Source organism: Oculina patagonica, chromosome 9, assembly GCF_052425735.1.
Source record: "Oculina patagonica isolate OP01 chromosome 9, crgOcupat, whole genome shotgun sequence".
In the NCBI taxonomy this organism is placed as follows: Eukaryota; Metazoa; Cnidaria; class Anthozoa; order Scleractinia; family Oculinidae; genus Oculina; species Oculina patagonica.
In genome coordinates, this window is record NC_135766.1 from 4,452,947 (window position 1) to 4,470,986 (window position 18,040).

Genomic DNA, 18,040 nt, shown 5'->3' on the forward strand with positions numbered 1-18,040 from the left:
GATATTTTGGGACAAGTTTTTTTACTGTTTTGTCATGTGCTATGGAAATTAACACATCATCGTGGGTGGTTAGCGGGGGATACACGCATTTACCTCCCTTTGACTTGAATGTATTAAATCTCCCCGAAAAATCTACTGCTAAAGATGCCATTTCTTCCACATTTTCTCATTTTGTGTGCTTCCATGTTTGTCTTCTTTGCCAAAAAGCTTTAGTTACACCAAATACTTCTCTTAATTATGTATTGGCTAATTTATTTTGCCATTTTCACAGAAGCCACCTGCTTATTTTATTATTTTGATCCGAAATAATGTTTCATTATATTTTGAAGACAACACTGTTTTGACATATCTAAGTTTAATATTTCGTAAGGAATAATTCACAATCGAATTCTTTTCATGCCTATTAGTTTAAGACTGGACTGAAACCGTTAAAATAAATTTTCCAATTATGAGATCTCTTATAACACAAGATGTAAACACCCGCTGTCTTCTGCTCACAGGGTTGAATTGATGTACCTGTAGAGCAATAAATTTAAATGTTAACAATATGTGGCAAGTTTGACACACTTAATCCAGCAGTGGCGAACTTGAACATGGATCTCAATATTCGTTTTGGAATCTTATTTCTGCTCCTTTCTGTAAGAGCTAGTTTAAGTTGCTTGGATGGTAAGTTGTCCGCTTAACCGTTTGGAAATTTGTTTCATGTCTCTATAGCTAAAATAGGGTCTTTAGTGAAGTCTTCTGTAAACAAAACCTGGGCATGGTTGTTATTTTGTGCAAAGTGATGCATGTGTGTGGAAGCGAAGGATTTTAGTTCTCATTCTTGCGATTCTAATAGAACACGTGAATGCAAGTGAATGCAACGTAATATGTTTTCAATAAATGGAAAACGAAAATAAGTAAAGTGTTATTTTAAAACACAACGAATGTTTTTGGGGCTAATTAATACTCTGGTAACTAGCATCGCCTATTAGCTCTTTAGCACCGATATTCTTCTTGACGGAATAACTTTTTGCGGGCCAAAATTAATCAGGAATGTACAAAAATTAACAAATTTAATAAAATTGGTCACATTTAGTGAAAAGTTATTTGTTGCAATATTTAAAGAAATAAGCTCTGAAACAAAGAGTAAATTTATATATTTATAATTCACGCCTTATTTCGAGTGCTTCATTGTATTTTCATTTACCAAAATGTTTGTTAAGGTTTTCACCAGAGAGATGTCGCTGATAGTCCGGGGCCATGTGTAATTCCGTGGGCTTTTCATGAACATTTTAGTTTCTTTGCAGAAATCTATAGTTTAAAAGGTACTTAATCACAAAAAAGTTGTCTGCAATTTCTTTGAAGTAAATAAATAAGGAGAACCGAGTCTGGCCCTGTTATACTACCCCATAATGCTTCCATACTACACAAACCTTTGCATACGTGTATTGTTAAGTTTGTCCTATAAAAGACATTGCTTATTGGCCATTTCAAGACACTGTAAATCTTTTTCTGCGAATTAAAATTGTGGCTCAAATTACTGAGTGTCATTTACAGAACAAATCTAATGTATCACTAAGAAATTCTTAAAAAAACATAGATGATTTTGCAAAGTGAAGAATTCCATTGTTTCTTTTAATGTACAAACTTAAATAACATGGTCTGAATATTCCAAGCTAGCTGACGGGACTAAATATCTAGGTCCTCATCGTCGTTGAAATCTCTTGTAACACGCTCTACCCGTGAATTAAATGTCGGGCTAGGAAGGCCAGAGTGGGATAGGGTTTGTTGCAAGACTTTCATACCAGTGCAAAGAAATTGACACGCCTTCTTAACTAGTGTAGGGCTGATTCAGTAGGGAGTAGCTGTTTATCTACGTATTGTTTCTTGCTGAAAAGCAGCCGTCTGAAATCTTCTTAGCGGTGTCGATGGGATGTACAGCTGGCAGACAAAGCGGTCTAGGTTCATGTATACATCATCTGAGATAGTGTCACTGCTTCCCAGACAAGAGAACGCGTCAAGTATTGGTCGTTCAGCTTTACTTAGTGTATCCCAAAAGAGCAGACACTTTCCTTTTCCCACAGATAGTGCTTGTCTGATTACATCCTGAAAAGCGTGAAAGCCAGGTAAAGCCGTCACAAGGTTTTCTCGCTTTGTAGAGTGGACCTAATCGCATACTCCTACCTTTTTCCCCTGTCCTTACAATCCCCGTAGTATATGGACAAATTAAAAGCCTCTTGTAATTCCATTGCGTCAGTACATCTGATCTGTATCAGGAATCTGAATAATCATGGGCTTTGCTCCTCTGTGTGTGGCATCTAGAGCATGTAAAGACATGCGGGTATCTACTTCTTGAACGCTTCTAAAATTCTGAAGCAGTAGACTATACTTTCGAAGTTACTACATACGTGGATTGCAAATCTTCATTGCACTTGACGGTTGTGCAGTAAGAAACAAAGCCAATCATGTATCCTTACTCTGGTAACAGCTCAAAAGATCCTTCATCATGATCTTGTCAATAAAATCATAGACAGTAATGCTGTAAACCACTGCTGTGATTGTAACCTGTCGTTTCTGGCGCGTTCGTTCCTTTAGAGATTTGGGGATATCGTATCGGTCATACAAGACATAATAACCTCGGTGGCGCTGTTTTACTTCGAGCCGATGACTTCTACGAAATAGCTTGTCAGATCACCCCCATTTCACACCCACGCGATGGCTTTCCCATTGACTGGACGACTGTCATGGCACCAATGATAAAAGCTCGTCTACTTAGTGGATCTGTGGAATTAAGTTGCACTGTAGTTGTCTTTGGTTGCTGTTGGGGTAGGACCGGAGGCCATCGAGGACGTTTATCAGCTTACGCAGTGTCGTAAACTGCAATCAGAGGACAAGAGTAACCTTGGATACTCAAACGTGCTTTAGGTCTCAAGTATTTCGAGGTCAGGCCTTGAGAGAGGACGGCTTAGAAACATGCAAAGAGAGCTCTGTCATCCTATAGGGATGCGACGCTACTAGTTGTCTTGTTCTTCTTTGTTTGCCAAGTAGACTTCCATGACTTGAGATTTACCTTTTCCTTTTTTGATGTCATCTGGCATAACGGCTTTTATGATGATGTTCACAGGATGACGTTCCGCTGTCGCAACAGGGTCACTCGACTTTAGAATATCCTCTACGCTTCTGTACAACCAAATAAGTTGATGCGTTCAAAACCGGGAAACCCATCAAAAAAGTATGCTTTTTCTACCTGTATTCAGACGAGATTATAACCCTTTACAAACAAAAAACTATAAAATGCTTTACAACAAGAATCTGAAAATATGAAGGGGATTAAAAAAAAAGTTATGTAGTAAATAACTGAGGTAACTAAAAATATAATCTCTAAAAGAAAACTACGTGTTTCGTTCTTTCTTTAATATTCTTTCTACGTATTCAGTCTTTAAAACAGTCAAAATGTGTTTTACCTACTTTTTAAAAAAACATCTTGTTAAATTTAACAATTCCTGAGTCATAGCAAATGCATTTTTTGGCCATTCATGATCTGTATAATGCGTCATAAGTAGTAATGTACTACACTCTGAGGCAAAAAATTTTTTGCCTTAGAGATTTAGTACATAACTACTATCAGCACTGGATTCCAAAACTGAAGCCAAATCTGAAAAACTAAATCTGAAAAACTAAATCTGAAGCCAAAGTGAAAAACCTAAACTGAAATCAAATCTCAGAATCAACCCTAGGTCAACCCAAGGTCAAAAAATGGAAACCAAACCTTGAAGCCAAATCTATAAACTATACCTTGATTAAATGATAAAAATAATCTTTGATTATTTTTGACAATATTTTAAAAAAACTTCTTATACTCTTTTTCAAAATTTTAGATACAGTGCGTTTAAACAAGCCTTGATATCATAACTGAAATATCAATCTGGAAAACCAAGCGAAGCCGAGTTTTATGATGTTTTTGAAATTTATTTCAAAATCTCTTATACTCTTTTTCAAAATTTTATATACAGTGCTTTTAAACTGAACGTCTTATATTATATTTTCAATATAATATTTTTGTATTTTTATCAGATTTTTGAACATGTTTTTATGTAGGATCATATTTGATATAATACCGAGATCAGTACAAATGTTAGCTAATCTATCTGATTGTTCCTTTTCACTTAATTGTAAGAAATGTATATTGTCCTTAATGCAATGTTTTTCTATAATATTCATCATATCAACAAATTTTTTTTTGATGTAATTTGATGTCATTATAATATTTATTATACATTATTTTTTATATCATTTATAAAGTGCATTTAATCTGAATTTTTGTTGTAAATGATGCTGTTATTAATATGCTTTTGTGTTAAAAGATGTCTCCATTTACCGGCTAGTTTATAGTTATAATTATTACAAATAACACAAAACCATTCCTTTTTAGAAGCATATACTCTTTTCGATCTTCTTTTTGCATCCATTTTGTCCTTTTCAGTAAAATATCTCCGGACTTCAACCATTTATATATATATATACTTTAGAAATTTTTATATGGTTTTATGCGTTTTTTACTAAAAGTTATATCAGTAATATTCATACTAATTTAAAATATAATTTAAAATCATTATATGTGTTCTTTGATATCGCCCTTAAGGAAAAAACGCATAAAACCATATAAAAATAAAATCTCTTTGTAATATATATATATATGAATGATAAAAGATTTATAATCGGTTTAACCTCGGATAAAAATGATAGATCGAATGATATTAAAATAATTGCTAAAATCTTAGAAGATGAATTTAATTTCAAGCACATGGTATTTAATCAGCCAAAGAGTGTAGTTGTTATGGATGGTGGTGCTAACCCATGGGCTGATTATATTGAAGCATATTTTGATAATTATAAAGATACTAATTACGTAATATCAAATTTGTTTAATTTAGATATTGTCGAAATGCTTTTTGATAACGGCTGTAGTATTATAAATATTGATACCTTTTTTTATAATGAAGATCAATTGGATGAAAAATTAGTTGTTGATAAATTCAATGTTTTTTTAAAATGAATGTATGTCCTAAAATATTTTTTGTAATCAAATACTGATTTATAAAAATATTATACTTAATATTTTTATTTGCATGTGTAATACTTGATAATTGATTTTAAGGCACTCTTAACATATACTCCATAAATAAAATTAAAAATTGTTTATATATCTTTTAAATCCTTGATTGGAATCCAACTGTTGAAGTCATCACTGTATCCTTTCCACTTAACTAAAGCTTGTTTTTTCTTATAATCTCTACGGATCACTTTATCAATTCTGAATACATCCTGTTTTGCTTTTAATAATTCAGGTTCATAAAAGCTTCCTTGTATGTCTTCATTATTGAGATCTTTCAATTTGTATGTAATGGGATTAGTATGTTGGATCTTAGTAATTACGAACATTTCTTCACTCCAATTCGGTGTATAACCCTTATCGAAAACAATTCGTTTATACTTAGATATTCGGACCTTGTCACCTATTTTGAATTTCGGTTTCTGTTTTGATGTTTTCATATCACCGTATAGGTTAAAGTAAACAGTTCCTTCATTCTTTTTATTTGAAGCTTCTATGGGTGTCATTTTGATAGAGCTATGTTTTGTATTATTATATTCTTTTACTATTTTTGGTAGCATTTCAAGATACTGTGTATTACCTTGAATAGTAAACTGTTTGTACATTTTATTTTTCAAAGTTCTATTAAATCTCTCAATAACAACAGCTTTACCTTCATTAAAAGTAGAATACATGTTAATATCATTTTGCTTTAGCCATTCCTTGAATGTTTTGTTATAAAATTCAGATCCCTTATCGACCCAGAGATATTCAGGTTTACGCTTGTCATTAATGACAATATTGTTGAAAGCGTTAGTTATTGATGCACCTTTCTTATCTTTCAATTGTATAGCCCAAGCGAATTTACTGAATACGTCAATTATAGTCAATAGATATTTATAACCTTTATTCCATTTTGAAAGTTTATCCATAAAAACTAAATCAGCAGACCATATGTCGTCAATTCCATTTGATATTACTCTTCTAGTTTTAAATTTTCGTCTGATTGGTTTATGTAACTCATCGGCTAATTGTTGAGACCAATCATTTTTACTCAACGCCGTTTTCCGTTTTTTGGCTTTTTAACACCCATACCTATTTTAGCCTTGGTTGCAATGGTATTACGAGCAATAGCATGACCCCATTGTCTGTCCTTCCATGGGATAGCATCAAGGGCTTTTACCATCTTTTTATCAGCTTCGTTTTTACATTTAACCTGATCTTTTGATGGTTTGTTAGCACATACAGAATAATCTACATCACGTTGCATGCTAACAGCGTCTGTTTTGCCAGTTGGTTGCTCATATATTTTTAGTATTTTACCTGTTTTTGGATCCCATTTTACCTGTTTTTCAAGAGGATTACCCGGACCGGTATATTTATGGCCTGGTATAACAAACCCCTTTTTGGGTGCTACTTTCAGAATAGCTTTATGAATATCGATACCTTCACCTTTGATGAATTTACTCTTTTTGTTTTTACAGATTGAGCATATTGATTTTTCAATATTTTTTCCGTTTTTTGATTTTGTCTTCTTTTTATTTATTGAATTTGTTTTTTTCTTACATGAAACGCAGTATGATTCACACATTATATATATGTTAGATATTAATCACAGTATTTATTCCTCCATTTTCCTGCTTTTTTATCCCAAACGGTTCCAGAGCATGACGGATCTTGATGCTCACTTGGAGATGTCCAGAATTTCTTTGAGAATAATCCGTTTTTCGTGTTGAAGGCACCTTTTGGGATATCACCCGACCAATACTTTTTAAATAAATCCTTATCACCACCAGTAATACCTATTATGAAGCTTGCAACGTCTTGAGCTTGTTGAAATCCTGGAATCTTTTCGCCGACCTTTTTGTTAATCGTTTCACCAACTCCTCGCCCCTTTTTTTCACTCACAAAACGAGTTTTAGTAATACCACAAGAAACGCATTTCGATTTGAGCATTAAACGATTGTTTTTTGTTCTCACATATTTTTCAGAACCAGGAACTGAATTAGTTTGTATTTTTTCACGTACGCAAAACGATTTTACCATTTTATATATAATATGATTACATATTTTTGAAATAATTGCTTATAAAACGTTCATTGTACATCGTATCAGACATTGATAATGGCATTAATATATCGTGATACTTTTTATCGTACACCAATGCTTGATGCAGGAAATAAATACAATAATAGCCACAAAGAACCGAATCAATATGTTGATATTGTGTGTTATTATACAAAACTTGTTTTATTCCATCAGTCTCTGCTCTCATTTTAAATTCATTGGGGTAAGGCATCCCAAAACTATCAAAATACCACAATGTTTCTTTCTTATGAGCAGGGACGCAACAAGTCCAATGAGTACCGACACCTTTATATCTGTCTAAATTGATTATACACGGGCTATGTGTTTTAGGCATGTGTTGGTCTCTGCTGTATATCCCTGTGATATTAATTCCCAAATACTTACACCATCTCAGGAGATCAATATTACTCAGAGGCTTTTTGACAAATGCAGGCTTTCTTACTTTCTTTTCGGTTTTAAGATTTTTTTTTTTTGGAAGCACTAATCCACCTGTTCTAAGAAATTTATCATATTCACCCCATGATCCTATTACTGGAGGAGATCTGTAAGATAATACATCTTTCTTACTTGGTAGTTTAATTTTACCACCGTTTTTTGATCTTTGTTTTCTAATGTTTGGTGATGGATAATAAGGGTATTCTATTTGCATTCCTGTACCTCCTTGATTATCAGGAGTGACTTGAATTCCTTTTCCAATCACCTTTCGCATTTTACTTATTTGTGTTTTAGATAAACTCAATGTAATCCCTTTACCCTTACTTTTTAGTTTATTATACCGTGTTATTTGTCTTTCTGTAAGGTATAACTCAGTATTACCCTTCTTTTTGATCTGATGCTTATCAATCAATAAACTCACTTCACTTGAATTTTTGATTGCTCTGGCTAGCTTTTTCATTTGGCCTTCTGTTAAAGGAATATATGTTGAAATATATTTTGTGCTCATAGTCTTGCTCTATATATAATAGTGTTAGATTAAATATTACATAAAAATAAGTTCATTCCCAATTTTGTCAATTACAATTTTTTCTTCATAAAGAACTACAGCGTATATCATGTAATCGTCAGTAGCTTGTACATTCAATCTGTAATGAAACAATAACTGTTTTGGATCATCGGTAACCGATTCCTTATGATTTCTTAAATCGAAATAGATAACAGGAAATAATTCAGAATAATTTTGTAAATTTAACTGAGTTCCTGTATTGTAGTCGTTGGTTCTAAATGCATATTCTTGAATGTCATTATATAATCTTGGTTTAAAATCACAATCATACTCTAGTTCTGGAGTAAAATATGAATTCCCAAGTTGCAATCGACAGGTAGATAGTGTACATGCATTATCACCCGCATTTATTTTAAAAGTATCAAAAATAAAGGGATTTTCTAATTCATTATTTGACTTGTTTCTTTGAAGATATACAAAAACATGTTTTGCATTTTTAATAGCTGGTGTAATTTGATATATTCCGGAAATAGCATTTGTTGGCGATGAATGTTTAATAAATTCTCTTAAATATGTCCATTTTGTTGCTGTTAAAAAACTACTATTCACTAATTTTTGTCCTGCTGATGTAAAGTTCAAACGTGGTAACCATAACTGAAAATCTAGAACAACATACCGTGTTTCATCCCCATCAACTCTATAAATAAACTCTCTATCATCATTTAGTGTTATGTTTAGTTCGATTTGCATAGGTGGTATCATTTTATCTCGTAGTTCTTGAAAAATGGAAAACCTATTCAACGGAATACACGCATATACGTCTTTTGATTGTGCGCACAATTCACCTCTTTTAATTGCTCCTACTTTTGGGGCTGTTGTCAAATTGCCCACTAATGCAGCTCTATCGTCAAGATACCAATTAAAATTGGTAGCTACTGTACGACTATAGTCATCAGAAAATTCAAGCAATCCTTTTATGAAACAGATTTTATGCAGGTCATTGCCATCGTAAGGTTTTTTACCTCCTGAAGTTATCATAATGTGATTTATAATACTGGTACTATCATTTATCGTTGACGTTAGCGCAGGTGTTTCTAGAGCATTGACCGCAATGTTCGATCCATCAGCCTTTTTCTCAAGTTTATATTTCACGATAAAATACCCATTATACCAATCAAACCAACTAGACCTATCAGTCATATTGAATATATACCCTGTTTTTTCCTGATATAGCCCATTTGCAGGTCGAATAATAGGTGTTTGCAGATTGAATCGGAGATAATCAACTTTTTCAACATTTTCTATGCTTCTGAAACTCATTTATATTATTAGATTAGATAATTTACTTCAATAGTGCTAATCGTTTTAAAATAAGATCCCCAGCTTTTTCACTTCTATTTAACACGGTTTTTAAACTTTTCTTTTGTGCTTTGATTATTGGTGATTTATTGATATCTTTTATCATTTTTTTAGAATATTGTCCGATATTTGATAAATCATTAGTTATTAAACCTGATCCTTTATGGCGATATTGATATAAACCTTTTTTAGGGTTATAAAATTTTGACCATTCGTATACTCGATTCATTTTATATTATTAGTTTAGATTAATTCACCTCTTTGATAACGATATGAAACGCCGTATCAATTTCATTTAAATCAATGGGACGATTATACGAATCGGTTATATATAGTCTGATTGAATCAATACTATTTTTATTAATTGGTGAAAATTTTAGTCGTCTTGGTTGAAGAGTGAAAGGGAATGATCTACGAATGCCTTGTGCTATGATACTAAAACAAAATAATACATCTCTGGATTCATCTGTCAAGGATCTGTTAGTCAAATCGCAATGAATACATATCATATCAACGCTCCTTGTTAAATCAGGTATTTTGTCACTTATATTACTCCCTGAAGTTAAAATTTTCTTTTCAAAACCCAGAATCAAATTAAAGTCTGATACAGATAGATCTAATTCATAATTTGGCTTTATGGTTATTATTGTTCTAAATAATGATAAATCAAACGTAACTGAAAATGGATAATTATTACCATCTTTACCAGTTGTATTTTTTAAAAAAGTATCAATGTCTGTATATGAATACATTCCATTAGGAAATTCAATATTTTTAAAACTTGTATCACTACCAACGGTTTTTCGATATCTTATTTTAGTATTAGTGAATGAGGATGCGATATTGTACCAACTATATGTCATCGTTATAATCTCATCCAGTGCCATTTCATAATTTTTATTTTGATCCAAGAAAAGTGGCTGTTCAAGAAAAATAGTGAAATCATGTGCTTTCTGATTATAATTATTGGCTTGTCTTTTCGCCCTAAATGAACTAAGTATCAAATGTTTTTCCATTATATATATTTAAATTAGATAAAATAGTTGTTATAAATTTTTTCATAAAGACGCTTTGTAATTCTTTTCACTCTTAACAGTTCATCTATTATTGTAATACCTTGGTTTTTTAATTCATAACTCGTATTTCCAGCGGATATGCTTCCACAAATTATATCCAATTTTTCAATAAGTTTTTCAGGGTCTCTGTAATAAATAGCCTTATAATTATTGGCTAGACCACCACCATCCCATTCATCGTCTTCTCTATCAGAATCAGGCGCTGTGTCCCTTCTCATAGCATCTATCTTATCAAATAATGATTCCTCTATAGTTGGTTTTTTTTTATATTTAGTTTTTTTGGGGGTCTTTTTCAATTTTTTTGATTTTTCCTGTAAATCCGAAGCTGAGAAAGGAACCCGTTTGTACTCCATACGTTGTATTTTATGCTTAGTTAATAACAACTGGTTTTCAATTCTATCAATTTGGTTTGTAAAATCTTCATCTATTTCCAACAGGTCATTATATGATTTTCCTTTGTATTTACCAGATTTGATCATATTTTTACCACTTTTCTTCAGTTTGCCTAATAAAACACTAACCCGACGCCTTTCTTCGGCGAGAGATTTCCTTTGACGATCTAACTCCTTTTGATCAGCCTTTTTGAGCGAACTAGGATCCCATTCTTTTCTCTTTCGTTCTATTGAGGGTGGTGGATCAAAATCGGGCATTTCATCTTCATCTTCTGTTTGAGCTTCATCAATGGGTGGTGGTGGATCAAAATCGGGCATTTCATATTCATCTTCATCTTCTGTTTGAGTTTCATTAATTGGTGGCGGTGGATCAAAATCGGGCATTTCATATTCATCTTCATCTTCTGTTTGAGTTTCATTAATTGGTGGCGGTGGAAGAGGATCACCCTCTCTTACCCCTTTATTTTCCAACTTTTTAGTTGCTTCAATTTGTGTGTCGAGACGAGATGTTACTGGTTTAAACATTTTTATGAATTTGATTTGGCCTAATTCATCTTGCAATTTTGAAGACATTATTTGATTATTAATATTCTTGATTTGATTTTCAACTTCTTCTTTTTGATCAGCAATTTTTTGCCAAGCTAATAGACTCATTTATATATATTAGTGTAGATTATTATCAATCTTTCATCAGTCTTCCAGAAGTCTTTCATCAGTCTTTCATCGGTCTTCCAGAAGTCTTTCATCGGTCTTTCATCAGTCTTTCAGGCGTCTTTCATATTATATAACTGATATATATAGATATGAAAATACCGAATCTAGATTCTAAATTATCATCCGATCATGCAAGAAAATTATGCGATTTTATAAGCGAAGATTATAGAATGCTTGTAGCGGGCAGTAGCAATTGTGGTAAAACAAATCTATTGATGTTCATGTTAAGAAAACCTCTTGTTTACTACGATAAAATATATATTTATACCCCAAATCATCATCAGGATAAAATTCAAGATCTTATAAAGTTAATGCAGAAAATATCTGATCATGTAGGTTATAAGGTGCTCGAAGTCGATGGAGAAGCTGACATAAAAAATACAAATGAGTATCAAAATGATAACAGAAAAATTGTTATTTTCGATGATATGATGAATTCAAACAATAAAATTCAGGAGAAAATAGCCAACCACTTCACCGACGGTCGTCATCATTGCATTAGTCCAATATACTTGTCTCAATCATACTACGACGTGCCACAGAAAATCCGTTTAAATTGCTCGCATATGATTTTATACCCACGGATTGTACCAAAAAACAAGTCTAGTATCGAAAGAATACGTTGATTTAATGGACACCAACCTTGAACAAAAAATAGATAGTAAAATACAAAATAAAGCCGATCTTAGTATCAATAACGAACAAACATTTAATAGCATAATAAATGTTCCAAATTTCGATCAAGGATACAGCAATTTGTCTAACGTAATGAATAAAAGGTATATTGATGCTCAAGACATAAAAAAAGCTGATAAAATGTATGTTGACAATACTTTTCTAACAAAAAAAACAGGAGCTATTTTATCCAGCAATATTCAGAGTAAGGCTTCGAAGGTATATGTAGACAGTACTTTTCTAACTAAATCCGTTAGTAATAGCTTAGCTCAGAGCATACAAAATAGGTTAAATATCCATGGTAGTAATTCAATGCAAGCTGATCTCGATATGAACTCTCATAAAATAACAAATATAAAAACACCAAGCAATGATACAGACGCTGTAAACAAAAAATACATGCTTGATCATGTTGGTAAAAGTCATATAACTTCCGTTGGTCAAGAAAACACGTTTGCCCATATAATGACCGATAGTATCAATCAACTAAGCGAAGAAAATGATATCAAGCTTGGCAGTTTAATTGATCATCCGACTCCATATCACAAAATTAATACGAAAGTTGTAGACAGTAAGCTGGTACTTGACAGCAATAAAGGCTACTACTCAAGCAGATTAGGTATCAATGTATATAGTTTACCAATCAATCGATACACAATGGTTTTCGAGCTATTTTTTCCAGCTGAAATAGATCATGATAGTCTAGATATCGATATTGTTTCATCAATCGACAACATCGACAAATTAACTACGCGAGTTTATGATGGATATAGTCGAACAATAGCACAAATTAATAAATATCAACAACATCCTAATAATTATCTCTATGTTGATATCGTTTTAAAGATGAAATCAGGGAACGTATATGTCCCAAAATTACAAACATATATCGTGATTTATGAAATAAAAGGTTATCAGAGTAACGTTGATACTAGGATATACGATCAGCTATATTATGTTGAAAATGATAGAATAGCTTTCAATGCATCAATTGATATGAAAACAAAGGCTATTTATGGTATTGCAGAAGGTACTACTGATGATCAAGCTGTTAATTATAAACAGTTAAAAAATTTTCGGGACGATTTGAAGTCTGATCTTGAATTAAAAATGGCTAAAAAAAGAAACATCAGCTATTACCATAAAATTTTCGAGTATTTTTATGATCTAACGGATCCATCTGAATTCATCATGGCAGATAGTAACGGTGCTGTAGTGTCTGGATTAAATAGTAATCTTGTCTTTAATACCACAAAATTGTTAGAAGATTTTGATCCAAAAAACGGCTTTATGAGTGGTTTCGAAATTAATTTAAATGAAAATGTCACTGAATCTGATGAATGGACTATATATATGGCACTTAAATATGACTATAAAGCCGGTGATAATAAAAGAATTAAAATAAACTTCGACAATGGTAGTAGTTTTGATTTTCCATGGGTGAAATTAGAGTCTAATCAGTTATCACTCGATTATGATTTAGATGTATCTTATGAGCAAATTAGAGATGTTTACATAGGGGTTTATTTGAATCTCTGGTATACTAAAATAGGTAATCAATTTAGAATCGGTATTTGTAACAACGGCATTAGTCTCGATAAAATTTTCTCGGGGTATACGCTGAATGCATCTAGCCTTCAAATTTCTTCAGGTTACTATATACAAAGAATCGGTTTCAGTAAAATTCCATATTCGATAAATAGTAAACAGTATCATAAAATTGGATTTTTAGATAAGAAAAAAAATGTTTTCTTCGAATAAAAATTGTTTAATTGTATAAACAATATATATGAAGACTGCTGAATTGATAACTGAGATACTGAAAAGTATTGATCGATTGATTCAAAATATCAGGAAATTAATCAACTCAATGAAAAAAAAGAAAATCGAAAGAAAAAACATAGTCTAATCATATAATATATGACAGACAATCGCAAAATATTTGACTGGAATCATATTTCAGCCAAGTTAAATGAGGACCAAGTCACAGAATTAAAAGCCTATTACAGCACCTATCACAGAAAATGCTGGGCTTACAAGCAGGCCGTAAAGCGCTTGAAAAGACTGAAATTACTGGGTAACTCTTTGTCTATTCTCTTTGCATCCGGATCCCTTGCATCAAGTATTGCTACAGGAGGTGTTAGTTTGGTTGCAATTAGTACAATAGCGCTTTTAATACAAGGCTGGATGCATCATCAAAATCTCGATTTAAAAATTCAAAATAGTACATATGCATATCAGAGCTACCAGCATTTACTCAACTCAATTAAAAACACGATGAGATGCGGTGATTACAATCCGTCTAGCGTCATAATTTCAATGAAGAACATTGACGATTATGTGACAGATACCGGTCCAATAATCGACAAGTACCTACGAAAATATGATAAGAAATTTATTGGATGATCCGATTTATTTCGCCAAAATTTAATGACAAAATCTCATTCCAATACAATCGATAATAGGCTAACGTTTTCTTGCTTTTGCTAATTTTGATAAATTCACAAGGTAGATTCATCATCAAAAAAAGCTGTTTAATTATGAATTTGGTTGATATAAGTCTTTTTCTACCTTTGTTTACAACAGGAATAGCGCCGGATTCGATAATATCAAACACTTTATAAATTCGATTCCTTTGATCACTAGTCAATTGTACCCTATTTTTAATACATAAATCGTTTAAAACATTCTCAACGTGATACTTCCGATGATATACCGATTTTCGGCGTATTTTATCCATATTTGCATAAAAATCAATGAACTCATTGTAATAAATAGAACCATGAACCAAACCGCAATTAATACAAACATTTATACCGTTTTGATTTGACATATCCTGCTTACTACAGCATGGCTCAGCATCCTTGTTACCTTCTATCAATAGTTGATCGCATAAAGGGCATATAGGTTCTTTTAAAATTTTTAATTCATCGTGGATTTCAGAATTACAAACCATTATATATATAACACACATAACTTCACGGCACAGCTGTTTTTGGCAGTAAATTTCAGAATAAACTTTTTGAGTAAAAAAATCGTTTCCATTTTGGTTTCCATTTTGGTTTCCATTTTGGTTTTGGTTTTGGTTTTGGTTTCCATTTTGTTTCCATTTTGGTTTCCATTTTGGTTTCCATTTTGGTTTTGGTTTTGGTTTTGGTTTCCATTTTGTTTCCATTTTGGTTTCCATTTTGGTTTCCATTTTGGTTCCATTTTGGTTTCCATTTTGGTTTCCATTTTGGTTTCCATTTTGGTTCCATTTTGGTTTCCATTTTGTTTCCATTTTGGTTCCATTTTGGTTTTGGTTTTGGTTTTGGTTTCCATTTTGTTTCCATTTTGGTTTCCATTTTGGTTTCCATTTTGGTTCCATTTTGGTTTCCATTTTGGTTCCATTTTGGTTCCATTTTGGTTTCCATTTTGGTTTCCATTTTGTTTCCATTTTGGTTTCCATTTTGGTTTCCATTTTGGTTTCCATTTTGGTTCCATTTTGGTTTCCATTTTGTTTCCATTTTGGTTTCCATTTTGGTTTTGGTTTTGGTTTTGGTTTCCATTTTGTTTCCATTTTGGTTTCCATTTTGGTTTCCATTTTGGTTCCATTTTGGTTTCCATTTTGGTTCCATTTTGGTTTGTTGGGCAGTAAATTTCAGAATAAACTTTTTACTTGTTGAAATATGATTGGTCAATAGAAATCATACGACTGCATGATGACCTTGGAAAGTAATGATGACTCATTTTCATGGGAAATCCCCTATAGTTCTTACATCTTCACAAAAATATTTCACAAAAATATTTCACAAAATGAATAAAGTTTCACAAAAAATTTTCACAATTGTGAATCAAAATATGTAGCTTTTGATTGGTTAAAAAAATCATATGAAGAAGCATTTTAAATATTAATCATTTCAAAACCGTTGGGGTTCCAGCCCTGATTTGCATATGTCAACTTAAGCCAAAACCAAAAAACGAACCAACTTTTCTGATTCCAGCATCTATCCATAGACTGAATAAATATGTATTTATATCACAAACATTGCTTCTGAGAAGACATATGTTGATCCTTACGAGGCCTTCCACGTCGTCGTTTCTGGTCTTCAGGTATACACTCTAAACGTGCATGATTTTTGTCTTCATTTGATATTTCAGATCTGCTATTTAGGTTCGAAGATAGCATTTTAATAATACAAATATTAGCTTCAAGAATGCTCTGAATACACCACATTTTATTTATGAAGACTATATCATTCGAGCTTTCATCAGCTTCTGGCAGGTGTTTGATATTTAATGTAATATCACTCATTCTATATATATTAATAAAGAAAATAATTATATGTTTATATCTATCACTCAAACGCACTATAAAAAGCATATAAAGAATTGTATATATAGTATATAATAAATGGGAAGGAACAAAATTTATACAACCGAAAAAGACCGATTAGAAGCTATTACTAGATCAAAAACGAAATACATGCTTAATAAGCCTTGGTATTGTGATATTTGTGAATATCACACTTGCCTTTCAGGAAAATGGAGTCATATAAAAACTAAAAAACACATTAAAAATGCTGTCATTAAAGGCATTCAAGAAGATGATCGGTTTAATATTATACCTGATGAATAACATATAAAGAAAAATTATATAATTATATATTGTATAGCACAGCATATATAAATTGCTGTTTTCTGTTACCTTTGGTGACCAAAAATATATTATTTCTGGTTATCTTTAAACGCACCAAAAATCTCAAAAATAATTTTTACTATAAAAGGACTTAAAGGTTTGGGTGATTTTATATAGTACACAAAAATGACACAAAAAAATATCTCAACCAATATTAATATGGACGAATCTGATCTCAACAATCTATCTAAAACCGACCTTATAAAACTCATTTTATCACTAAAAGCCGAACCAAAAGCACACGAGCACAAAAAGGTCGAGCCGAAAGCACACGAGCCCCAGAAGCCGAATCGAACCCCCACCCCTTCGCGTAAAATACCAAAAAAGAAGACATACCAATCTCATTCAAATACTCCTAAACCAATAACAAAAACCCATAATACTCTTAAACAACTATCAAAAAGTTACCTGAGGGATGCAAAGGCACTAGGCTATACATGGATAGATCTTGTAAAAAACTCAACAAGGAAAAAAGTAATCAATAAAATTCAAAAATATAAGAACGATAAGACCTTAAACAGGACACTCAATGAATTTAATTTCGATGACAGTATTTTTGATACAACATCCAATGACCAACCTCTATTCAAAATAACTGAAATCGGAAATACGGTAAATAAAAAGTACAATGCTTACACAAATGAATTTAAAATAATTGTACGCAAAAATTTCATAGGTAATAAAAATGACGTTTTCAGTGTCTTTGAAAAAATGGTTGAAATGACAATAAAGAAAAGACAGTTAAAACCAAATGATAGGTTCAGATTGGTAATTTCAAATAATGAATTAACACATCCGATTTCAACAAAATTGTTAAAAGTTTCTGATTTCAAGTTAAATCAACTTTCAGATGTAATCAATACGTTGGAGTATAAAGAAATAAATTTAGAAAATTGCAAAATAATTATTCAATCTGTTAAAATACCTTCAGGTAAAGGTCGACTATATTTATCAAAACAAACAGTAAATAGGAAACAATGCATTATCACAATAAAAAACACCGACTCAATATGCCTTGCTAGGGCAATAGTAACAGGCTTT

The 18,040-nt window shown here is 31.9% G+C and overlaps 1 protein-coding gene across 1 annotated transcript in view; it reads left to right on the forward strand.

The window, feature by feature from the left end:
* Positions 1-565: 565 nt before the first annotated feature.
* Positions 566-18,040, forward strand: part of LOC144665255 (uncharacterized) — a 36,771-nt gene continuing 19,296 nt past the window's right edge. The window contains exon 1 of the mRNA XM_078526465.1: positions 566-666. Within this exon, the coding sequence (XP_078382591.1) occupies positions 594-666 (73 nt within the window). The 5' untranslated portion in view covers positions 566-593. The remainder of the gene's footprint in view (positions 667-18,040) is intronic.